This window comes from Notothenia rossii (genome assembly GCF_949606895.1).
Source record: "Notothenia rossii genome assembly, chromosome: 10".
NCBI lineage: Eukaryota > Metazoa > Chordata > Actinopteri > Perciformes > Nototheniidae > Notothenia > Notothenia rossii.
In genome coordinates, this window is record NC_136908.1 from 13771909 (window position 1) to 13794887 (window position 22979).

The following is a 22979-nucleotide window of genomic DNA, read 5'->3' on the forward strand; positions in this document are numbered from 1 at the left end:
GGGGATCGGGGGAAAGCTCCATGGGACGAGGCCGGGTGGGATGAGGACAGTTTTTATAAGATCCTGCTGTGTCAGCATACTCTTCCGTCACTGAGGGCAATTACTCTGACCGTCAGTCAGTCGGAGACCAGGCCAAAGAGTTAGCATAATCCTTCATAAATATTACAGATGAAACCATTTTAAATAATGTGGGGAATATATGCTTTGAATCATATCATATTTTAACAACTAGAAGCCAACGATCTAGAATCATAGAGCCTTCATGTTCACATATTCATGTGAAATGGTGAGATTTGGGGAAAGTGGAAAGAGTCCCTTTTTCTTTTATACAAACTTTGAAGATTTAAAAAGTATTATGTTTTTCAATCAAATGATGTGGCAGAACCAAAAAGAAAACAGAAAGATAAATAAAATGATATAAAGATAAACATTTGTTTGTTTTTCCTCAGTTGTTTATAGCAAAAATAAACAATGGTCAGTGATTTATGATGATCTTTGAAAATGGATATTGATTGTGAAAGTTGGTTTTAGACTATACAACTTTTTATTCTGTGGATCGTAAATGTGTACATCAATCTAGATATGGCTTCCATTAATTTATGTTGTCAGCTTTGCTTGGTATGAATGACTTTGCCAAATTAACAATAACACTGCTCGAACACACAGACATGCCCACTGCGGTGTCTCTTTCCTGTGTGCTTGTGTTTTATTCAATAAGAAATGATTTATGTTTGCCTTTTAGCTAATTGTGTTACCACCCTATTTCTTCAACTACACAATCCACCTTTGAGTTTGTTTTGCTGTTCTTAGCATTTGTTAGCATGTTTGAGTCTCTGTATACACCATAAACAGCTGGGGCAACATCTGCCTCGGAGACTAATTGCAGGTCTGTAAAATTAACCACATTTAGTCAATTGTCACATATATCAAAAGGCTGTAAGTGAAAACTACCAGGTGTCATCCCACACCGAAGTTCAAGAGACACTTTGGCTAATAGAGGGATGAGCAGACGCCTCGGAGGGTGACCTTCACCTTGCATTCCTGCATTTAAACCTCAACTATGAACTTTTGAATGACATTTATATACATTGGTCAAGTTAAACTAAACTTAAACTGAAAGCACATATTTGGTCTGGCCAGTTTCTGTTTGTATTATGTGAATTAAATGTCTGTTGTTGCAATTGTATATTCAATTTCAGTCTTACAAATATATTCTAGAGATCTAGCAGTGTCCCTCTCAAATGCAACCACAACAAAGTATAGCTTTAAACTGTAAAGCAGAATGAGGAATTTGGCAATACTTAAAAAAAATAATCTCATATTTCCCCCTTTTACACTATTGTGATGCAAATAGTGTATTTTGTTTTGCTTGAGGTAAAACATACAGAAAGTTAAAGTGTCTATGAGCAACCTGCTTACCTTCTTATGATCAAAAAAGATCATAACAATGTTAGGGCCTAAAATACTTTCCAATGCTTTTGAAGATGATTTTGCAATGTGATTTGAGTTGATGAAGGCTTTGACCTGAAAAAAACTAATATTGTTTAATATATTTCTAATAAAAAATGCACTCATATAAACTACATGAGCGTTAAATAAAGACATTATTTTAAGTAACTTTAGATTAATGAAATATCAGCACCATTCTTGTTTCCTCAATTTCTACAAATCTGGTGCTATAAAACCTCATATTATAGCCTCGCAAAAAGTTGCCAAGTAATCCCACTGGCCATTAAGACCTGGCCTGAGTGAAAGCTTGACAGCGGGGTTATGAAAGAATCCGCAGAGAAGCTCACAATATTACAGAGCTTATCTCTCCGCAGCAGCCACAGAGACCAAGTATGGAAACTTGGATCAAGGGATCTGTCCTGTGACTGTTTACATTTCTCTCATTGTTTCTACGTCACCAAGTAGCCGAAGCATTCATTACCCCGGCAGCTACTGCTCCTCTCTTCCCAGCTGATGGTGAAGTATGGACGAGTACCAAGAAAAAGGAGGAAGCCGTTATTAAAGACGGGGGCAGGGGAACAATCAGAGGCTGGAGACCCCACCCTGGCCCCCTCCCCAGTACAGGAAGGGGATCCTCTCCCCAGGTTGTGCTGTATGTGCTCACATGCAGGCACACACAACACTTTTCCATGAGCGGACTGTACTTTAGTGTACCCTGGAGAGAAAAACAAACATGTTGTGGAAGATCATGCTGGCTGCCACAAGCAAAGCTAGTTACCATAGAGGAAAAATGTATAAGAACAGACGTAGTTTGGCGGAATCCTTGTTAGAAATAAGGAAACAGGAAGCAAATCAAATGCCTTCAGGGGGAATCCTGAGACAGAAAAATGGACTGTACAGCTTTTGATGTATTGTTCTCTGTTGTGTAGACTAATATTTCCACATAGTATATGTAATGTTTCCATGTTGTACATGAAAGACTCAACTTGCTGGACGTTAACAGGGTTTATTCATCAGTGCTGGCTCACACACTTTATACATGCTTACTGTGCACTTCATCACTGCTAATGTATCTATATCCTGTGTAGACAGCAGGGGGCGCAGTTATACTGAGAGCACAATACATTCACATGAATATCACATTGCCCTTTTCTTTTTAATAGCTTTAAACATTTGGCTGTTATATTGCATTTAACATAACAGTTATCTGAAACTAGTGCAATTCTGCTGTAACAATATCTTTAAGACTTTTGTATTCACATGTTAGCTTTGAACACATCCTCCACACCAAATGATGCATACTGAAAATGCATTAAAACAGTTTCCTACATAAATCTTACTTCTTGTCTTAACCAGGACTCAACAGTCTCTTGAAGTTAACAACAGTTGGAAATATACACATTTGTATATACCCAGAGTATCATTCACATGTTTAGCAGTCCATACACTATGTATAGTCCTGTAAATAGGCAGGAGGACGCCTATCGTGTCTCGTGGGATATCTGGGTGTTGTTGTGACAGTAGAGTCATCACTGACTGGATCTGGTGGGATGTCAATTAGCTCTCCAGCGATCTTCTTGAAGAATGAACAGTTCCTGACTCTGCGATGTTCATCTCTTGCCGCTGTAACCATTGAGCATTTGACTTTAATCACAGTACAGGGTTTAGTGTTGTATGGTGTGGTGAGTTTGTTATGCTTGGGCTGGCGATGAAGCACAATGTCACCTGGAGTGAAAGTTTGAGGTGTAGCATGACGATGAGTGTCTGCATGAGATTTCTTCTTGTTCTTAGCTCTCACTTCTGAGTCTGAGCTCTTGTTGGCAGTGTGATTGAATGAAGGGATCTTTGTGTACACTTTGCGTTGGAATAACAGTTCAGTAGGTGAGCTCTCTGTTGTGCTGTGAGGTGTAGATCTGTACTCACGTAGAAATATGTTCAAATGTTGTTTCCAATGAATTCCCTGTGTTTCTGCCACACGTACTGCTTTGCCCAGTGTGCGCATGAATCTTTCAGCTGTAGCGTTAGCTTGAGGCCAAAGCGGTGTGATCCGTCGATGATGAAATCCTAAGTAGTCTGCAAACTGAGAGAATTGGCTGCTGTTGAATGGGGGGCCATTATCAGTTTTTACCACTCTGGGGATTCCAAATATAGAGAAAACTTTGTCCATGACTGGAATGATTGTGTTAGCTGAAGTTGATCTAACACTCTCAACAACTGGGTAGCGTGTATAATCATCTATCATGACCTGTTGGTAGTGGTCCATAAAAGTCTGCGCTGATGCTGTGCCAGGGTGCTTCTGGTAGACTTGACATTTTTAATGGCTCAGTATGTACAGCTGGGGTATTTGCCTGACATGCAAAACAGCTGTGTACTGATGCTTCTGCTCTCTGATCAATATCAGGAAACCACACTTTGTTCTGAGTAGTGCTTTGGTTTTAGCGATGCCCTGATGTCCTTCATGAGCTAGCTGGAGGACTCTATCTTGTAGGGCTGTGGGAATCACTATTCTAGTGCCCCGTAGTACTATGTCTGATGCATGTGACGTTGTCAGCTCGCTGCTTACTCGTCTAAACTGTTTTAATATGGCAGCGTGTCATGTGTTGTGAGTTACATGAGAGATAACCTCTTGAAGGATCGGGTCTTTAAGTGTCTCTGCTTTGATTTCTGTGAGTGTCATAGCTTTGGGTGTTCCATGAGTTGCAATGAAGCTAACATACTCTTCTGCGACTTTTGCTGCTCGTGTGCTGTCACTTGTCTTTGACGGTAGAGGGTGTCGAGACATGTAGTCAGCTGGATTGTCCCCATCTTTCAATCCTCGCAGGTGGTTTTGACATGGGATTGTTCCATATGATTTCCAGTGCTTTATGATCTGTCACTAGTTTGAAAGGATGACCATATATGTACAGGTGGAAATGTTCACAGCTCCACACAATAGCCAGACCTTCTTTTTCAGTCTGGGAGTATCTCCTCTCTACATCACTTAGAGACCTATTGGCATATGCTATTATGTGCCTCAACCCTTTTTCATCATGCTGGCAGAGGATAGCACCCAGTCCCACAGGGCTAGCATCCAGTATAAGTTCTGTCTGTCTGCCAGGCTACAAGTATGACATGACTGTGTCGCTGGTTAGACTGTCTTTCAGTGTCTTTAGCGCAGCTTGCTGTTCTGGGCCCCATACCCAGGGTGTGATTTTTCTGGTGAGCTTTCGTAGCGGCTCGGAAATGGATGAGAAATCTTTGATGAACCTGGAGCAATAATTGGCCATGCCCAGCAGACTTCTGACCTCACTCTGATTTTCAGGATCTGTGGCATGATGGACTGCCACAACCTTTTTGGGATCAGCTGAAACACCTTGCGCTGAGAAGATGAAGCGGAAAAACTCAAGCCTGGATTTGTTGAATTCACATTTCTCACGATTAAGTGTGAGACCACTGTCTTTCAGTCTCTGGAACAGGACTCTGAGGTGGTTTTCATGCTCAGCTTGAGTGGCACCATGAACAAAGATGTCATCGCTGAAATTCTTCACACCTTTCAGACCGTGCAGTGTTTGGCATATGGCATTTTGGAACACCTAAGCAGCAGAGGATATGCCAAAACTCAGTCTTTTGTAGCATCTTAGTCCAAGGTGAGTGGAAAATGTTGTGATGTATCTGCTGTCTGGATGAAGCTCTAACTGGTGATATCCAGCTCTCAGGTCAAGTTTAGAGAACACAGTTGCTCCGTTTAACTCATGTATCACGTCATCCATTGTGGGGGTGATGTGTCTTTCCCTCTCTATGGCTATGTTAGCGTGATGCATGTCAACGCAAATTCTTACTTTGTCGGGGTCTTTAGGCTTGGGTGGTGCAACAATAGGTGATACCCATGGAGTCGGTCCAGTCACCCCCTCGATGATGTCCTCTGCTTCTAGCTTGTGAAGCTCATCCTCAACCTTCTGGCGGATGTGGAATGGTACTCGTCGATGTGGTTGACATGTAGATTTGATGTCAGGATTTATATGAAGCTTTACCTGAACGTCTTTCAGTTGGCCTATTCCCTTAAACAGCTCGGGATTGCTTTCCACCAGCTCATCTGCGACTGTGAGATGCTGTGGTCTGGATGACACTGCGGTGACAATTTTAATCAGTCCCAGTGTTTTGGATTTCTGGTAGCTTAGAATATTAAATCCATCTCCTTTAATCACAAAGAATGTGCACATTGTGTTTTTCTGTCCCTTCTCCACATTGCACCTGAATGATCCCGAACAGGCAATGGGACGTTGGAGCGGAATGGATAAATCTTTGTTGTTGTGGGGCTGAGTTGTGGAAGAGGCACCAGGTCTCTGAAGCTTGATTCACTGACACAGTTTGCTGTAGCTCCTGAATCGATTAAAACAAACATGCTATTTTCATTTAGCTTGTTATGAGTCTGTGGCAGCTCTGAAATATTGTCAGCTTCAACTGTAAAGACATAAGCATCGTCACTGCTGGATGAGTTATGCTCTGTTTTCTCATTTGGTGCAACCCCTCTTATATGATGAATCTTCTTAGCATGCGTGTTAGCTCTGCTTTCTGCCTGTCTTTTGTCACTGTCTTTAGATCTTGAGCAGCATTGCTTTGCAAAATGATTTAGTTTACCACAGGCTCTACATTGTTTGCTTTTAGCAGGGCATTCACCATCATGGGGATATTTACCTCCACAGTTTCTGCAGCGGTTGCTGGAAAAGCGTTTCTCCTTCCATTTACTGCTGCTTGGATGCTTCTCGGCGGTCTTTTGATCCAGCCTGTTGACTATAGCAGTTGTGCCCTTTTCTATGCCACTTGCTTGAAGTTCGGACAGCTCCATTGTTCTCCCATGGTCTAAAAGTGCATCTAGGCTTAAATCTGGTTCTCTCATACCTCATTCACACCAACGGTGTTTCAGGGCCGGTTCGGAGCTGGAGCTTGAAAAGCACCGGGTTTTCCTTTTCACACCGCAGCGGAGCAGCCTCTTAGCTCCGGAATCCGGTTTGTTTCAAGCACCAAAAAATGGTCCGGCTAGAGCAAAAGCACCACATACGTCACGCATACGTCGAGGCGGGGGCAGGGGCGGGATCAACTCCTGAACAACAACAAAAAGCCTGCGTTTTATCCAGTTTGTACACAACGATGGAGCAACTTAACAAGCAGCAGTGGTCCACTGAAGAGACCAGCTACCTACTGGGAATCTGGTCTTCTGAAGAGGTACAGAGGAAGCTGGAGCACAATCGGCCATTGTTGTTGTTGTCGGTGTGAGCTGTGAGGGGTTTCCGCGCGCTTTGGCTTTATGAAGCAGGCACGCAAACGGTTACGTCATGACGCAAACGATGACGCAATGACGCAACACCAGTCGGACTCTGGGCGGTGTGAAAAGAGCCAGAGCTAAACCGAAGAACCGGTTCTGACCCTGAAAAGCTCTAGCACGGAGCTTGAACCGGAGTTGCGTTGGTGTGAATGAGGTATCAGTACCTTTCTGAGCAGTCTGGATGATGCACAGCTTTGTATGATTTGCATTTTAATCTCTGCATCCATGCTGGTAAACTCACAGTTCTTAGCTAACATCCCCATCTTGTGTGATATAACTGTCCAAATGTTCACCTGGATCTTGCTTAGCTTTTCTGAAGATGTACACTTGATATTGGACGTTTTTCTTGGGTGAGAAGTATGTAGATAGCTTCTGCTTAGCGTCTGCATATTGAAATCTTCTCCTGCTAGTGTGTCGTAGATATCATGCACACGTTCTCCCACTAAGTGCAGCATTAATGCCTTTAGCCTAGCATCGCCATTTATAGTCATAGCAATGGTGTAGTTTTCAAACCTTTTCATCCATTTCATCCAGCGAGGTCAGACAGAGCCAAGGTCCGTTTCTGTGTCAAACAGAGCGGTATTCACGGCCATTGCTGCTGCGATGCGCCGACTGCCACGTTTTCGTTTAGCTTAGCGTAGTTAGCTCAGCCTCACTCTCTAGTTGTCCGTCTTTCTTCCTTTTCTTTTTCGGAAAACTCAGCGAAGTCCGTGTTTATCCTCCGTGTGTCCTTTCGCTTACTCCTCGTCGCCAATGTAATGTTTCCATGTTTTACATGAAAGACTCAACTTGCTGGACGTTAACAGGCTTCATTCACCAGTGCTGGCTCACACACGTTATACATGCTTACTGTGCACTTCATCACTGCTAGTATATCTATATGCTGTGTAGACAGCAGGGGGCGCAGTTATACTGAGAGCACAATACAATTACATGAATATCACATTTATTAGCATGGCTATGATACAGGAGACAATGAGACATATTGAAAAAAACAAGTTAATAATTATAAGTATGCAGTATCATAACTACATATTTGATGTTTATAACAAATCAAACCGTTTGAAAATTGGTTGAAAATTGAGCAATCTATGGTTATTTCAATAGTGCACCATAGACATAATGTTATGAATGAGCGAGCTGCCTGTGGCAAGATGGCCGCCATGTGGCAACGTCGGTCTCCATTGGCCAGCAGCGCGGGTGAGTCATCTAGTGTTTATATATATCTATGACAGGGATGGGCGACTCTGATGGTGGTGGGGCCACATCATTGATGTACTGGCCACCAGGGGGCCGCAGATTCACTTGGAACTCACACACACAAAGATTCCATGTGTTATATGTAATTATTAACAAATATACTAAGTCTGACATCTTCATTGACATTTTACAATTAAATGGAACATCCCCAAAAATGGGAACATCCTCTAATAAGCTCACTAAACAAATATCAGTTCACAGAAATGTTATTTCATTTTTACAAGTGGCATGTTTGTATTGAACAGGTTATTAAATAGTGGAATAAAACTATCTTAAACTATTGGAAAGCACGGAAAATGTGTGTGTATTGAGATTAACCATTAAGATTACATACACATGAAGTCATAAACACTAACCCAGACATTAGTTGTCTAACTTGAACCTAAAACACTTGTAGCCAGTCTCTGCATTCCCCTTATTCCACAATAAGGGGAATGTCAACACAGACACCTGTCAGCCCGCACTCTGCTGTTCCTCAGCACCACTCCCACTCCCTCCCGCTGAAATTATGAATGAAAAGCGTAGTAATCATAGATAACACGGCAGGGTCCCTGACAGTTTGTTTTCATCTGCTTTCAAATAAACAAAGTCTCTGTTTTAAGAATATTAAACTTGTTTCGCCAAATTCAGATGATAAAAACAACTTTTAAGCTTGTAAAGGCATAATTACAAGAGGCAACTTAATGTCACAGCAGGCATAACAACAGCTGGTGTTTCTTGTGAGGGTTTCCCCAGGAAACAAACACAATACACACAAATGCGTCACAGATTATTTAACGGTATTTTAAATCATGTACGCAGCTCGCGACGTAACTAGGATTCTAGTGGACGGTATCAGTACTACAAGTACATTTTAAAAAAATTACGTTGTTTAAAGAATAATCTGAGGGCCGCAAAAAGACGAGGTGGGGGCATGCGGGCCGCCATTTGCCCATCCCTGATCTATGTTTTTGGACATCGAATTTTAAACACCGACATTTTTTACGTAGAATTTTTTAACACCGAAATTGTGCATTCAAATTTGAAGTCAACACTTGAAGTTTTGGGATCTGAATTTGACTATTCACATTTTTTACGTAGAATTGTTACATTTTTATTTCACAGGTAGATTCGGAGCAAATTTTCTAAGTCATTATTTTCAATGCTATAAATTCGGTGTCTGATCAAATTCAAATACTTCTGTCTCTTGTTTGCTTCCATACAGGCAGGAAACATGTGACTTATCAGTAACTTTAGACATCGTAACGAAATTTTATTGTAGATTATACATTTTACTGATACCAATTATATAATATTTACCTTGTTTATTAAAAATAAAAAATAAAATAATATTTTTTAAATATATTTTTATTTGTTTCAATGTGGGAAGAGGGGGGGGCGGCGCCCCTAGCGTCCCTATGGGCCGGCCGCCACTGTGTGTAGACTAATATTTCCACATAGTCTACTTCCCCACATATTAAGCACTCACCAAGGGGAAACATTCCTTCAGTTGTCTGAATTTTCTCCAGTATAAAGAGAAGGTTATGACTGTAGATAAAAGGATCAATGTTTCTCAACAGTCTGCACTTTTATCTGATATTTAATCCTGATTCAACCTGCAATGCAAGGCCCAATTCCCTCATTGAATCAAAGTGCTCTGCTACTTTAAGTGGAGTGGTTCAGTGCTGCCATCTTCTGGTGGCCTTTCAGTTCATCAACAAAAATCTCACCAATATTTGAGGATCAGCTTTATTGAATTTGCCAAATGACAGAAAGATTTAAGAAAAAGGAGAAGTTAAATAATACCATTGTTCATTTACAATCATGATTTGACACATTATGTTATGTTCCTCCAGACTACTTCTAAACAAATCCATATTACAAGAATATAACTTTAGAAAACATATCAAGCAGACCATGAAAGGCCTCCAGCATCAGACGTCATCTCTTCAGTAGATCAGTCAACACTGCGCGGTGTCAGTCCTCGACTCAAAGTGGCATTGTCCTCATTTTAACAAACTGTCTGTCGCCCTCTATCGAGGGCCGTTCCCTCTCCTGCACTCAGACATCCTGTAGGCACATATGTAGAAAATACCTGCAACAGACAAGAGCAATGTCTTAAGTGATTATTACGGATTGTGAAGGAAGCAGGACCCAAATGCAGATATAAACTGAAAAAACTCCTTTATTTCAAGGCTATGATATAAGCAAAGACAAAACAGAACACTCAGCGCAGAACTAGTCAAGGCAAAAGACGAACCGACAAAGACAGACAGAAAACCCAGAACTTAAATACACAAAAGACTAATCACACAACAAGACACAGGTGAGGAGGGAGGAGGAAACACAGGGGCCACAGGTGAACATAATCAGACACACCAGGAAAACTAACGACAGGAGAAAAAAACACAGGGAAAAGGACCAGACAATAAACAGGAGGAAAACATGACAGGGAAAACGGCAAAACACCCAAACCTAGACATAGAACGTGACATAACCTAAACATACAAAACTACCAACGTGACATGAGCCTAGGAGTGTGACAGAACCCCCCCCTCAAGGGACGGATCACAGACGTCTCAAACAACAAAGTCCAGCAGGGTGGATGGAGGGGGTCCGGAGGACGGGTCTCGGGCGGACGGCCCGGGGGCAAGGCAGAGACCATGGATGGGTTCTCGGGCGGACGGCCCGGGGGCAAGGCAGAGTTCAAAAAGGGGTCTCGGGCGGACGGCCCGGGGGCAAGGCAGAGTTCAAAAAGGGGAACTCGGGCGGACGGCCCGGGGGCAAGGCAGAGTTCAAAAAGGGGAACTCGGGCGGACGGCCCGGGGGCAAGGCAGAGTTCGAGGAAGGGCGAAGACCACAGCTCTCGGATCGGGAAGGAGCCGGTGTTGACCGTACAGGAACCGGAGCCGGTGGAACAGGTCGTGGCAAGATTCTCCACGGAAGAGGACAAGGATTTGGCAGGACCCCCGGCGATACAGGTGATGTCGAGGCCTCCAACGAAACAGGACATGGGATTGGCAGGCCCCCTGGTAGAAGAGTAGTCGGCGGGACCCCCAACGGGACAGGACACAGGGCCGGCAGGACCCCCGGCAGAAGAGTAGTCGGCGGGGTCTCCAACGGCACAGGACATAGGGCTGGCAGGACCCCCGGCAGAAGAGCAGTCGGCGGGTCCCCCAACGGCACAGGACATAGGGCTGGCAGGACCCCCGGCAGAAGAGCAGTCGGCGGGTCCCCCAACGGCACAGGACATAGGGCTGGCAGGACCCCCGGCAGAAGAGCAGTCGGCAGGTCCCCCAACGGCACAGGACATAGGGCTGGCAGGACCCCCGGCAGAAGAGCAGTCGGCGGGTCCCCCAACGGCATGGGACATAGGGCTGGCAGGATCCCCGGTAGAAGATCAGTCGGCGGGCCATCCAGTGGCACAGGAAATAGGGCTGGCAGGACCCCCGGCAGGAGAGTAGTCGGCGGGACCTCCAGTGGCACAGGACATAGGGCTGGCAGGACCCCCGGCAGGAGAGTAGTCGGAGGGGCCTCCAACGGCACAGGACATAGGGTTGGCAGGACCCGGAGACTTGAGAGGAAACTCGATAGGGAACTCGAGAGGAGAATCGAGAAGTGACTCGAGAGGGAACTCGAGAAGAGACTCGAGAGGGGAATCGAGAGGGGACTCGAGAGGGTACTCGAGATGAGACTCAAGAGGGAACTCGAGAGGTGACTCGAGAGAGAACTCGAGATGTGACTCGAGAGGGAACTTGAGAGGTGACTTGAGAAGTGTCTTGAATGGGAACTCGAGAGGTGACTCGAGAGGGGACTTGAGAAGAGATTTGAGAGGGGACTCGAGAGGGGACTTGAGAGGGAACTCGAGAGGAGACTCGAGAGGTGACTCGATAAGAAACTCGAGAGGTGACTTGAGAGGGAACTCGAGAGGTGACTTGTGACGGTTGGTTCGCCAACAGAACACGAGGGGCTGGAGTCGGCTGGAGAGCCAACAGGAGACGAGGTGCTGGAGTCGGCCGGTACGCCGACAGGACTCGGGGAGCTGGCGTCGGCCGGTACGCCGACAGGACTCGGGGAGCTGGCGTCGGCCGGTACGCCGACAGGAGACGAAGTGCTGGAGTCGGCCGGGATGTCAACAGGACTTGGGGAGCTGGCGTCGGCTGAACAGCCATCTGGAGGCGATGAGCTGGAGTCGGCCGGTATGCTGACAGGACTCGGAGAGCTGGCGTTGGTCGGTACGCCAACAGGACTCGGGGAGCTGGCGTTGGCCGGTAAGCCAGTCATGGAGCCAAAACTGGAGTCGGAACCATGGGTATTGGGGCCGGTACTGAAGCCAGAACCATGGCTGTAAGGTCCGGTTCTGGAGCCGGAAACATGACTGCTGGGGCCGGCACTGGAGCCGGGACCATGGCTGTAAGGTCCGGTTCTGGAGCCGGAAACATGGCTGTAAGGTCCGGTTCTGGAGCAGGGGCCATGGCTGCTGGGGCCGGCACTGGGCCCGGAACCATGGCCGCTGGGCGCGGAGCGGAAGCCTGGACCCTGGCTGTGTAAGCCAGGTAATGGAGTATGGAAGCATGGATGCGTGGGCCGGTACTGGTGCACGGATACATGGCCTTGTGGGCCGGTTCTGGAGCAGGGACCATGGCTGCTGGGGCTCGGGCTGCTAGCCTGGCCTTGCGACTCCTTCTCTTCGCAGCCGCCTGAATACTCCGTGGACCTCCATAAGCCAGACGAGTTCCATCATACGACTCCTGAACAGGAGCAGGAACTGGGGCAGAAGCATGGGTTGACTTCAGACGGATCCCACCGAGGTGTATGGTGCCAGGTTGGGAATTGGGAGACAGGGAGCTATCATGCCTGGGGCTAGCAGGCCGGGAATCCCACACCGGGATCATGGCTGTTGGAGCACGGGCTGGAATCCTGGCCCTGCGTCTCCTAGAGGCTCTTTGGAAACTCCGTGGACCTCCAACAGGACCGTAGTCGGATCCAAGAAAAGGGTTAGAAGCATCGGACCAGTCCTCAGGACAACTTGTAACCTGTAACCACTCCGGCAACGAACTCCACAACCAAGGCATTTCGGCCACTTCCATTCGTGCTCTCTCGAGAATAGCCTCTTTGTCCTTTCTGGAAGAAGTTCCTTTCCACTTGGCATGAGAACATTGTAGAGAAAAGTCTAGATCAAACAGATCCATCTCAAACTCACGAAAATCCGCTGGGTCCATTTTTTGGTCGGTTCGTTCTGTTACGGATTGTGAAGGAAGCAGGACCCAAATGCAGATATAAACTGAAAAAACTCCTTTATTTCAAGGCTATGATATAAGCAAAGACAAAACAGAACACTCACCGCAGAACTAGTCAAGGCAAAAGACAAACCGACAAAGATGGACAGAAAACCCAGAACTTAAATACACAAAAGACTAATCACACAACAAGACACAGGTGAGGAGGGAGGAGGAAACACAGGGGCCACAGGTGAACATAATCAGACAATTAGACAAACCAGGGAAACTAACGACAGGAGAAAAAACCCAGGGAAAAGGACCAGACAATAAACAGGAGGAAAACATGACAGGGAAAACAGCAAAACACCCAAACCTAGACATAGAACGTGATATAACCTAAACATATAAAACTACCAACGTGACATGAGCCTAGGAGTGTGACAGTGATTTACATTTTAGAGTATTTATGATCAAAACCTCACATTCAGTAGGTCTAATAAATGAATCTGGTTCTGAATACATTTGAGTCAATGTAGGTCAGTTTTTGTGTGATTACACTGATGATTTTTCTGCTTGAAATCTCATTAGAACTATGTACAAATATATTTTGAGATTTGACTCATACTATGTCAATCAGACTAAATATAGTGTCAATATACATTACAAAAAGGTCATTTTCTTCAATACTGGCCTTTATCTCTGGACAAAGCCTTGTCCTTTCTCACCTGCAAAGAAGTTCATGAGCATGGCCACCCAGCCCAGGATGTAGGACCAGGAGAAGCGCCAATCCCCAAAGCGTCTCCCGAGGAAGTTGATTGTCACTCCAGTGTAAATGGCCATACCAAGCAGAACAAAGAAAGCTGTGGGGAGAGGGATGTACATTTCAGTAAGGATTGATGTTTCATTTATGGTTTGTGTGTTCATTTAGAAGAAACCAGACTCACTGGAGACGAAAAACATGATTCCTGCAGCAAAGGAGCGGTTGAACCTTTCAAAAGAGGAAAAGTGAGCAAAAGACATGATGCCAGCTATGATGCCGGCAAAGCACGACATCCCTGAAAGGATCATGAAGGCCCGGGTCGCATTCCAGTAAGCTGGAAAGAAACAGGTAGAAATCAGCAGAGCATCATTATAAATAGCTTTACAAACATGTAAATACCTTTTAAGGAGACATGCTTTTATTTAGGTTCATACATTCAATTTGGTCATCTACTAGAAAGTGTTTATATGCTTTAATGTGAAAAAAAACAAAGATTATTATCGAAATATTGTCTGTCTGGAAAGAACTGTATTTACCCTCTGTCTGTAACGTTGCATTAAAGCAGAGTTCGAAGAAGTACTCAGACCCTTTACTTAGGTAAAAGTAAAATACGATGGTCTTAAAATACCCCATTACAAGTAAAAGTCATGAATTGATTATGCTACTTAAGTATAAGTACAGAAGCATTATCAGCATACTCTACTTCAAGTATCTAAAGTTAAGGTACTCAATATGCAGAATGACTCTTTTCACAGTATTTTTTGTATCATAGAATAGTATTTTATCCCGCTTTGATCAATAACAACTACATAGTCATATTATTTTTTAAGTTTGTCAAAAATGAGCTAATTTTAGATACTTTTTAATATATCGGTACAGTACCGCTTTACGTCTTATAAGGATATAATTATATACATTACATGTTCAAATTAGCCGAGTGGAGTAGAATTATATGTAGTATAAAATGGAAATACTTTAGTAAAGCAAAACAAGGTCAAAATAATCATTACTATACTTAAGTACATTTAATTTGTTACATTTCATCAATGACATTTAGCACCTGTCTCTTTCAAACCCCCTTCAGAAAAATCTCAGTCTCTTCCTTAATTACTGACACGCATTTTCACTTCCTCTGAATAGAACTACAATTATTGAGTTGTTTTTTTCTTTTCTTTTCACTTTAATCTTAGCTTAATTACCTCCATGTATTGTTCTGTGAAAGGAACTTTAAATTCTTCCCATTATGATTTTGGTTTTTAGCTCAGGCATGCTCTAACCACTTCATCATTGGGCAACTTAATAAAGCTATTCAACCGTTTGGCTTTAATTATTCTGAGAAATAATCTTGTTCTTTTCATACTCAACATGTATATGGAAATCAGAAGTGTGTTTCTTACACAACAAAATAAACACGTATAAGCATATAACAAGCCTAATCTGGTGCATACAGGAACTTAAATTAAAATGATTCGCAAGGGGTTTAGGCTCAGAGATCACTATCCAGACACACCCATATCAAAACCTGCGTGGAAACAGAGCAACCCAACACAAATTCCTGATAGTTATCTTACCAGGGTTTGACACCCTGCGTGTCCTTACCTATGCTGTCTGTCTGCATGTAGCACTTGTTGGAGATGCAGTACCTCCACAGACCCTGATGGGCATAGTTTCCAGAGAGACGGTACTGCATCCAGTAGTCCGTTGCAGTGGAGACCACCAACAGGATATTACCAACTATGGCACAGAAAAGGCCCCCTCCCATAAAGCTGTACATCTTGAGCTGAGCTAACGGCCCCGCTGCAGAGCAACTGTAACATAGGAAGGAAAATTATGGAAGTTAAGGATATTGTATAAAAATCATGTACTGCACACAAATGTTCACCCACATCGTTTCAATGTTTCAAATCTAATTATGAGATTTTGCACTGAAGACAAGGATAATTTGTTTGTCAACATACAAGACCTGCCACCCCAAAGGCTGATTATACAATGCTCAAAAAGCACACTTTGAATTAAAATATGTTCCTGACATCATGGTAAAAAATGCATTGGCACTCAGCATCTTCATACAAATTATCCAAAAACGAAACAAATGATCCAACAAAAAAAAAGGGATGTGAAATCAGATTGAACTTGATCATGCCTTTGAAGCTCTGCCTGGATAGCACACTTGATGCCAGCCAATCATATATCCATACCCATTAGGACAACCACAGAAATATGAAGCAAACATCCAAATTGAAAATATTACTTCATAAATGAGAAATCCACAAGCACACTTATAGTTGCCCGAAAATACCTTATAACTATTGTACCAAACTTTTACTCAACCATATGTACCTCTGCTTTAGTGGAACCATCACTACTAGTTGAACTGATTAGAGGAATAGCTTTGATGTTGCAGTTTGTTGTTCCCCTTCCCAATCCTCAGTGTTTGTTCGGCTGTAATGAGGTTTTATCTGATTCTGCCGGCCTCTGTCCAATCAAAATGTATTGCTGGGATGCACACACAAAAAGCACCCTGATATTTGATCCCTTACCTTGTTTCTGGAAATACACCCTCTCTACTGCCCACCAGGTAAAGATAGAAGCGGGTGGAGGGGAAAAGAGAGAGAGAGATGCTGCTCACTTTTGGGGAAAGAGGGGGAGTCACAGAAAATACTACAACCAAAAAGTTGTCCCCTGGTTTTTCTGTCGATTAAAGCAAAATCCTTTGCAGCAATCACCCTAGCTGTGTGGGATGCACTTGTACATTTGAGTGTGTGTCTGTGTTCGGTTTGTGGGGCCTCGGAAAAGGGGTGGTGACCCATGTTTCTTTTTTTTTTTGTTTATAAATGGTGTGCTCTAGAACGGGGGATATGCATAGGTATGCACTACTGTCTGTGTCAATGCAACATGCTGAAACACACACTTCTCTTTCAGTGCTGTCACTGTGGCGGTGTGGCGGGACACATATCGAGGCAGCGCTCGATACAGACAGTGTTTTTCTACCTGTAATATCGGATCTATTTATTTGTATTAAATTATGAGATCTGTGGAGTAGACGGAATAAATGACTATACATCTTAATATTTAGCAACAAATGTGACTCGCAGAAACACAAATAATACATGTGCTTTTTAAGTGTATATTTCTCTCTACACACACACTTTATTATTCTCCAAAGATTCAAGACAATACCGTATTTCAATATTTTTCAATCAAAGTATTGTTGTGTCTCATCAACTGTGTTTCCTGTTTTATTTTGTATTTACCTCTTGTCTTTCATTTCAGGCCCTGTTTTTTTCCTCACCCTGTGTGTTTTTCCCGCCATTATCAGTGTCTGCCCCGCCCCTGATTGTTTCCACCTGTTCCCACTCACCTCATGTTGAAATAGTCCTGTCTCTCCCCTGTCCTGTGTCAGTTTGCCTTGTTCGTTTCCCCGAATGGTCGTGCCAAGCCTCAGCTCAGAAAGGATTGCTTTTTCACTCCTGTCAGGTTTTGTTATTTCGTTTATTTTGTTGGCTTAAAGGTGGGGTAGGTAAGTTTGAGAAACCGGCTCGAGATACACTTTTTGTTATATTCCATGGAATGCTCTTAACATCCCGATAGCAATGAATATCTTAAGTGCTTTTGACACGACCAATCATTTTAGCCGGCCCGGCTAAAATAACTGGATGGCCTACCTGCCTCTCAGCCTTCCATCTGTGCACATTGCACAAACTTATCTCGTGCCCTCATTGGTCATGTGCACGTTCGTGCATCTATGCGTTCGTGTGTGTTGGAGGAGGGGCTCTGTAAGGAAGTGGCAGATTTTTTCCGGCTGTGTATTTTCAAGTTCTAGCGCACTCGATCTGGTTTCTCCAACATTACCTACCCCACCTTTAAGTTTTTATTAACCCTTCTCTTGCGTTTCGGTTCAAAACTGACCAAATGACTTTTGTTTTAATCATAAATATTGTGTTTTTCCTCCAATTGCCTCAATACAATCCTTATCCTCCACACTAGGCCTCTGAACATATACACTTGATGATCACCACTTGCATTGCATTTTTAGTGATTTATTCAACAGTGAAACACCCTTGATGTTTTCGGTCAGAATTGACCGCCATAGAAAATGAATCGGTATGAGTGTATTATGTTCATCCTGCAGATGGAAAACATCTATATATATATATACACACACACACACACACACACACACACACACACACACACATTACGGGAACCTCTCCCTTTCTCGCGCTGTATGATACAATGTATCATACCTTCTCACAGGTGCAAACTCTGTGGCCCTCGAGAAACACAAACCTCTCACTTTCTCGTGCTCAATGCGCCTCCCCACTGTCTCTCAAGCTGTTATATTTGTGCCTTGCTCACATTTGACTCATTGACACAATGAGCAGGCGACCGAATAGGCGATTTTCTGTACGAGGGGCTCTGGACACATTTTTTGAACCAGATGAAGAGGAGATAGAGGAAGATGTCTCAGAAATGGAAGACAACAGCGATCCAGACTATGAGCCTACAACAGACCAGGAAGAGGCACCTGAGGGAGAGGGCCCTGAGATGGAAGCCCCTGAGGGACAGGAGCCTGAGGTGACATTCCACAATTTTGCATTGCCAACTATATGCGTGAACACACGTGAACACACACACACACACACACACACACACACACACACACACACACACACACACACACACACACACACACACACACACACACACACGAATGCTGAACTTGATGGGCCCACCGGTGGGTCCGGACCATGACATGAAACACTGGCTTGCTTGTATCAAATCAATACATCCCATACTGTAAATCATTGGAGCAGGAAGAATCTCAGCTACAACACTAACTAAAGCATTTCCATCTCCAGTAAACACAGCCTACAGGGCAAGCATTTTTATAATATACAATGTAAAATAAGCACTATCTTTGAACTTACTGCCAAAAATAATGACATTCACCCCTGGTGTCTTTCTGTCTGTCATCCCTTGATTCTACTTGCTTTGACTGTTCAAATGAGATGTCAACCATCAAAATTGGATAAGGGGTTCCAGAGATATCACTGTGCAAAACACACCGGTCAATTTTGACCGAAAATAGCATGGGAAGGGGTTATGACCTAACGCAAGAGAAGGGTTAAGTCGTCTTTTTGTTACGTTAGTTTTTTTCCTCCTTGTGAGTGCCTTTTGTTATTTCCACTACCTACTCTGTTAAGAGGGATTACCTGAACTGAGAAAATAAATATACTTTTTTTTATATATTCAAGGCTTTGTCTCTGGGTCGTGCATTTGGGTTCATCAGTTTGTGTCGAGGTCCTGACAAGTATAATTCTATAACAACTGAGGTCAGGGATTATGACAGATTCTCAGAATTTCTGTTTGTCTGCTTTTGTTTGGGTGTAAGAGAAACATTTTGTGTTGCAGCAGCACACAAAGACATGGCATTGTACAATAAATTAAAAGACAAGAAATAAACCAGAAAGTAGAAAATATACATGATGAATTGACAAATTAACAATAACAAGATATAAAGCAAGGTATTATATTTACATGTGACAGATGGAATATTAAATATTAGACTGAATATATAAATGTACAGTGAAGAGAAAAACTATGGAGCAGAGAGTTCTCTGCCAGCCAGAGGTGATTTGTTGTACAGTGTTATTGCAGTCGGCAGGAATGTTTTCCTGTATCGGTCCTTGTGCGGAACTGCAGCAGTCTGTTGGACAAGGAGCTCCGCTGTCCGTCCAGCTGCAGGTGGAGAGGATGGGTGGGGTTATCCATTATGGACAACAGCCTGTTCAGTGTCCTCCTCTCCAACACAGCTTCAAAAGTGTCCAGCTTGATGACGATGATAGACCCAGCTTTCCTGATCAGTTTATTGATTCTGCTGGTGTCACCGGCTCTGCCCCCCCAGCAGACCGCAGCAAAGAAGAGGGCACTGGCCACAACAGACTGTTAGAAGATCTCCAGCTTCTTGCTGCACACGTTGAAGGATCTCAGCTTCCTCAGGAAATAGAGTCTGCTCATCCCCTTCTTGTAAACAGCGTCAGTGTTGATCCTCCAGTTCAGACCGTTGTCTAAGTTCACTCCCAGGTATTTGTAGTCCTACACAACAGCCACATCCTCTCCCAGAATGTACAGGGGCTGTGGAGACGTCCTCTTCCTCCTGAAATCAATGACCATCTCCCTGGTCTTGGCCACATTCAGAAGCAGATGATTTCTTCCAGTCCACTCCACAAAATCACCCACCAGCGCTCTGAACTCCTCCTCCCGTCCATCCCTTATAAAGAGAGTTATCCGAAAATGTCTGCAGATGGCAAGACTCAGAGTTGTATTGAAAGTCTGAGGTATATAAGGTGAACAGGAAAGGAGACAGTACAGTCCCCTGTTGGGCTCCTGCAACCACCACATCAGACAGCACACTGCCCAGCCGGACGTACTGTGGTCTGTCCGTGAGGTAGTTGGCAATTCAGGAGATGGTGGACAAGTTTACCCTCATAGCCTGCAGCTTGTCACTCAGTAGCCATGGCTGGATCGTGTTGAATGCGCAAAAGAAATAAAAAAAAGGTGATTCTCACAGTGCAACCCGATCCATCCAGGTATGAGTGAGCATGCTGCAGCAGGTAAATGATAGCATCTTCCACCCCCAGTTGAGGCTGGTAGGCAAATTGCAGAGGGTCTAGAAATTATCTCACCTGCGGTCTACGATGGGCCAAGACCAGTATCTCCAGCACCTTCATTACATGAGATGTGAGAGCTACTGGCCGATAGTCATTGAGCCCAGAAGGATTTGTCTTTTTAGGGACAGGAACCACACAGGACGTCTTCCATAGCACCGGTCTCGAGGTACAGGCTCAGGTTGAACAGTTGTTGAAGAACAGGAGACAGCTGGCTGAGAGGGTGTATGCATGGGGGAATGATTCAGTGTGAGAAAAAAATGTATAAGAAAGAGAAGGTACTGAAGAAAAGGGTGGCCCAAAGGTTTTTAGTGACATGGGTCACTGAAAACCGGAGATATGGCTAAAAAAGAAGTAATTTCATTTAATTTCAAACCTTTATTTAACCAGATTGGTCCCATTGAGATCATATATCTCTCTTTCAAGGGAGACCTGAAGAGTAAGTGGTCAGTGAAAGAATATAATAGTATACAATTCCAGACTGTCCATAATGAACTGCTGCTGGCCCAAGCCAAGAGCAACAGATAAATCCTTCCAACGAACAGCCTGAATAACTTTATTACTTCCTAGTTCTAGCTATAGCTATTACAGTATGTCTTACAGAACCAGCTTCAGGCTCCACCAAGACTCTGGCCAGTTGCAGGTTGGATCTCTAGTGGTGATCCTTCAGGGACTTTAAGATGTACTCATTACTAAAGAGAAACAAACTACAGGGTCCTCTATGTAAATAACATAAAAGCCACTAACATCGGTTACCATGGGTACATTTAATTGGTTGATCAAAACTAGCGAGAAGGCTGACATTTAAATGTGAAACAACTCCATTTTTAGGACACACTCAACAGATGCAGACACAAGTCAACACAAATACTTGCCATAGAGCCAAGGGTGTAACTTTGGTTTGAGAAGTGGGGGGGACACAAAACAGGGTGTCCTCCGCAATGAAACATTGTTCTCGATTTAATTCCATTTCCTGTCTTTCTACACATATATATTAGGGACTATGGTGTTAACTAATCCAAGAAAAATGTGTAGTGTATATAATGAGTGTGCAAACTTATCTATCCATGAACCTGTTTTATTTGTGATGACCTCACATCCTATAGGGGGGGCTGGGGGCATGCACCCCCGGTAACATTTTTTTCTTTAAATTGAAGTTAAATACATCAATCTGGTGCACAAATTAAGAGATATATGGATACAGCTCTCAACACTCATATGAAACAGACCTGTATATATTTCAATACTCCAAAAACCATTAAAATATTCTCACAACCAATAACACATCATTGATATACTCCTCTCTCCTATCTTTATCTTACCTAGTCTGCATTCTTTCTTTTTATTTATGCATATTTGACTAATCACTCCCCTTTCAAACTGTGTTTTTAATTCTTTACTGACATTGGAATAATTTTTTTACTTATTTTGAACAACTATATTAAATAGATGGACATATTTGTTTGACCAAACCGTTTGAGACCCACTGAGATAACTTAGACTAAAGTTTACAATATAATCACTCAGCGAGTCCTTTACCTCCCTGAGCTGATGTTACCTCAGCCTCTCAGTCCGACAGGAGAGGACTCTCCCTCTCCTTATTGTTGAAACAGCTTCTAATCTCCGTTAGCTCCGAGCTAGCACCAGATGCTAACAACAACCCCCGTAACTCTCTCTGTCTCTCTCTGTCTCTCTCTCTCACACAAAATGCGCTCCTGCCACACACACACACAGATGCCATGACCACTTTTACTTGCGTTAAAAAAATAAAAATAAACACATTTGAAAAGTGGGGGGGACACAAACTGGATTTTGAAAAGTCGGGGGGACATGTCCCCCCTGTCCCCAGTGGAAATTACGCCCATGCATAGAGCCATTGATGATGTTATGATGTGATGATAACCTTTATCTTTCAGACGTGACGCTGCAATTGGATATTCAACCAGTTAAATAGTTATTACAGAATGCTTATTGCAATAATAAACTTCAGATTCCTGAGTGGTGGATCCTATACGATTTTAATCATTTCAATTCATTTTTATTTTAATAAAAGTAAATGATAAAGGCAAAGTACTTTGATCTACACTGTTGCCTATTACGAATCAAGGAGAGTGTTGTTTGCTGTACAGGTTGTATATTCAGATTGCCACTTATTATAATAAAAACGGATTCTTTGTATTGTTGATCTAAATGTCAATATCATTCTTTCTTAAATTTTACATAATTAAGCCAATGTCAGTACGTTTTGTAGTGTCCATAAAAAGTAAACCTGTTAACACAGTTATTGTCAATAGTTTTTTACAGCAACCAATTTTACGTATGTGTGTGTGTGTGTG

The 22979-nt window shown here is 43.4% G+C and overlaps 1 protein-coding gene across 1 annotated transcript; it reads right to left on the reverse strand.

Annotated features, from left to right (window-relative positions):
* Positions 1 to 9949: 9949 nt before the first annotated feature.
* LOC307022867 (lens fiber membrane intrinsic protein-like) lies at positions 9950 to 15746 on the reverse strand (the record flags this gene model as incomplete). Its single annotated transcript, XM_079655769.1, has 4 exons — positions 9950 to 10085; positions 13938 to 14072; positions 14157 to 14306; positions 15572 to 15746. The coding sequence occupies 4 exons, from the start codon at positions 15744 to 15746 to the stop codon at positions 10024 to 10026; spliced, it is 522 nt and encodes a 173-aa protein (XP_079511895.1). The 3' UTR covers positions 9950 to 10023.
* Between the last annotated feature and the right edge of the window lie 7233 nt (positions 15747 to 22979).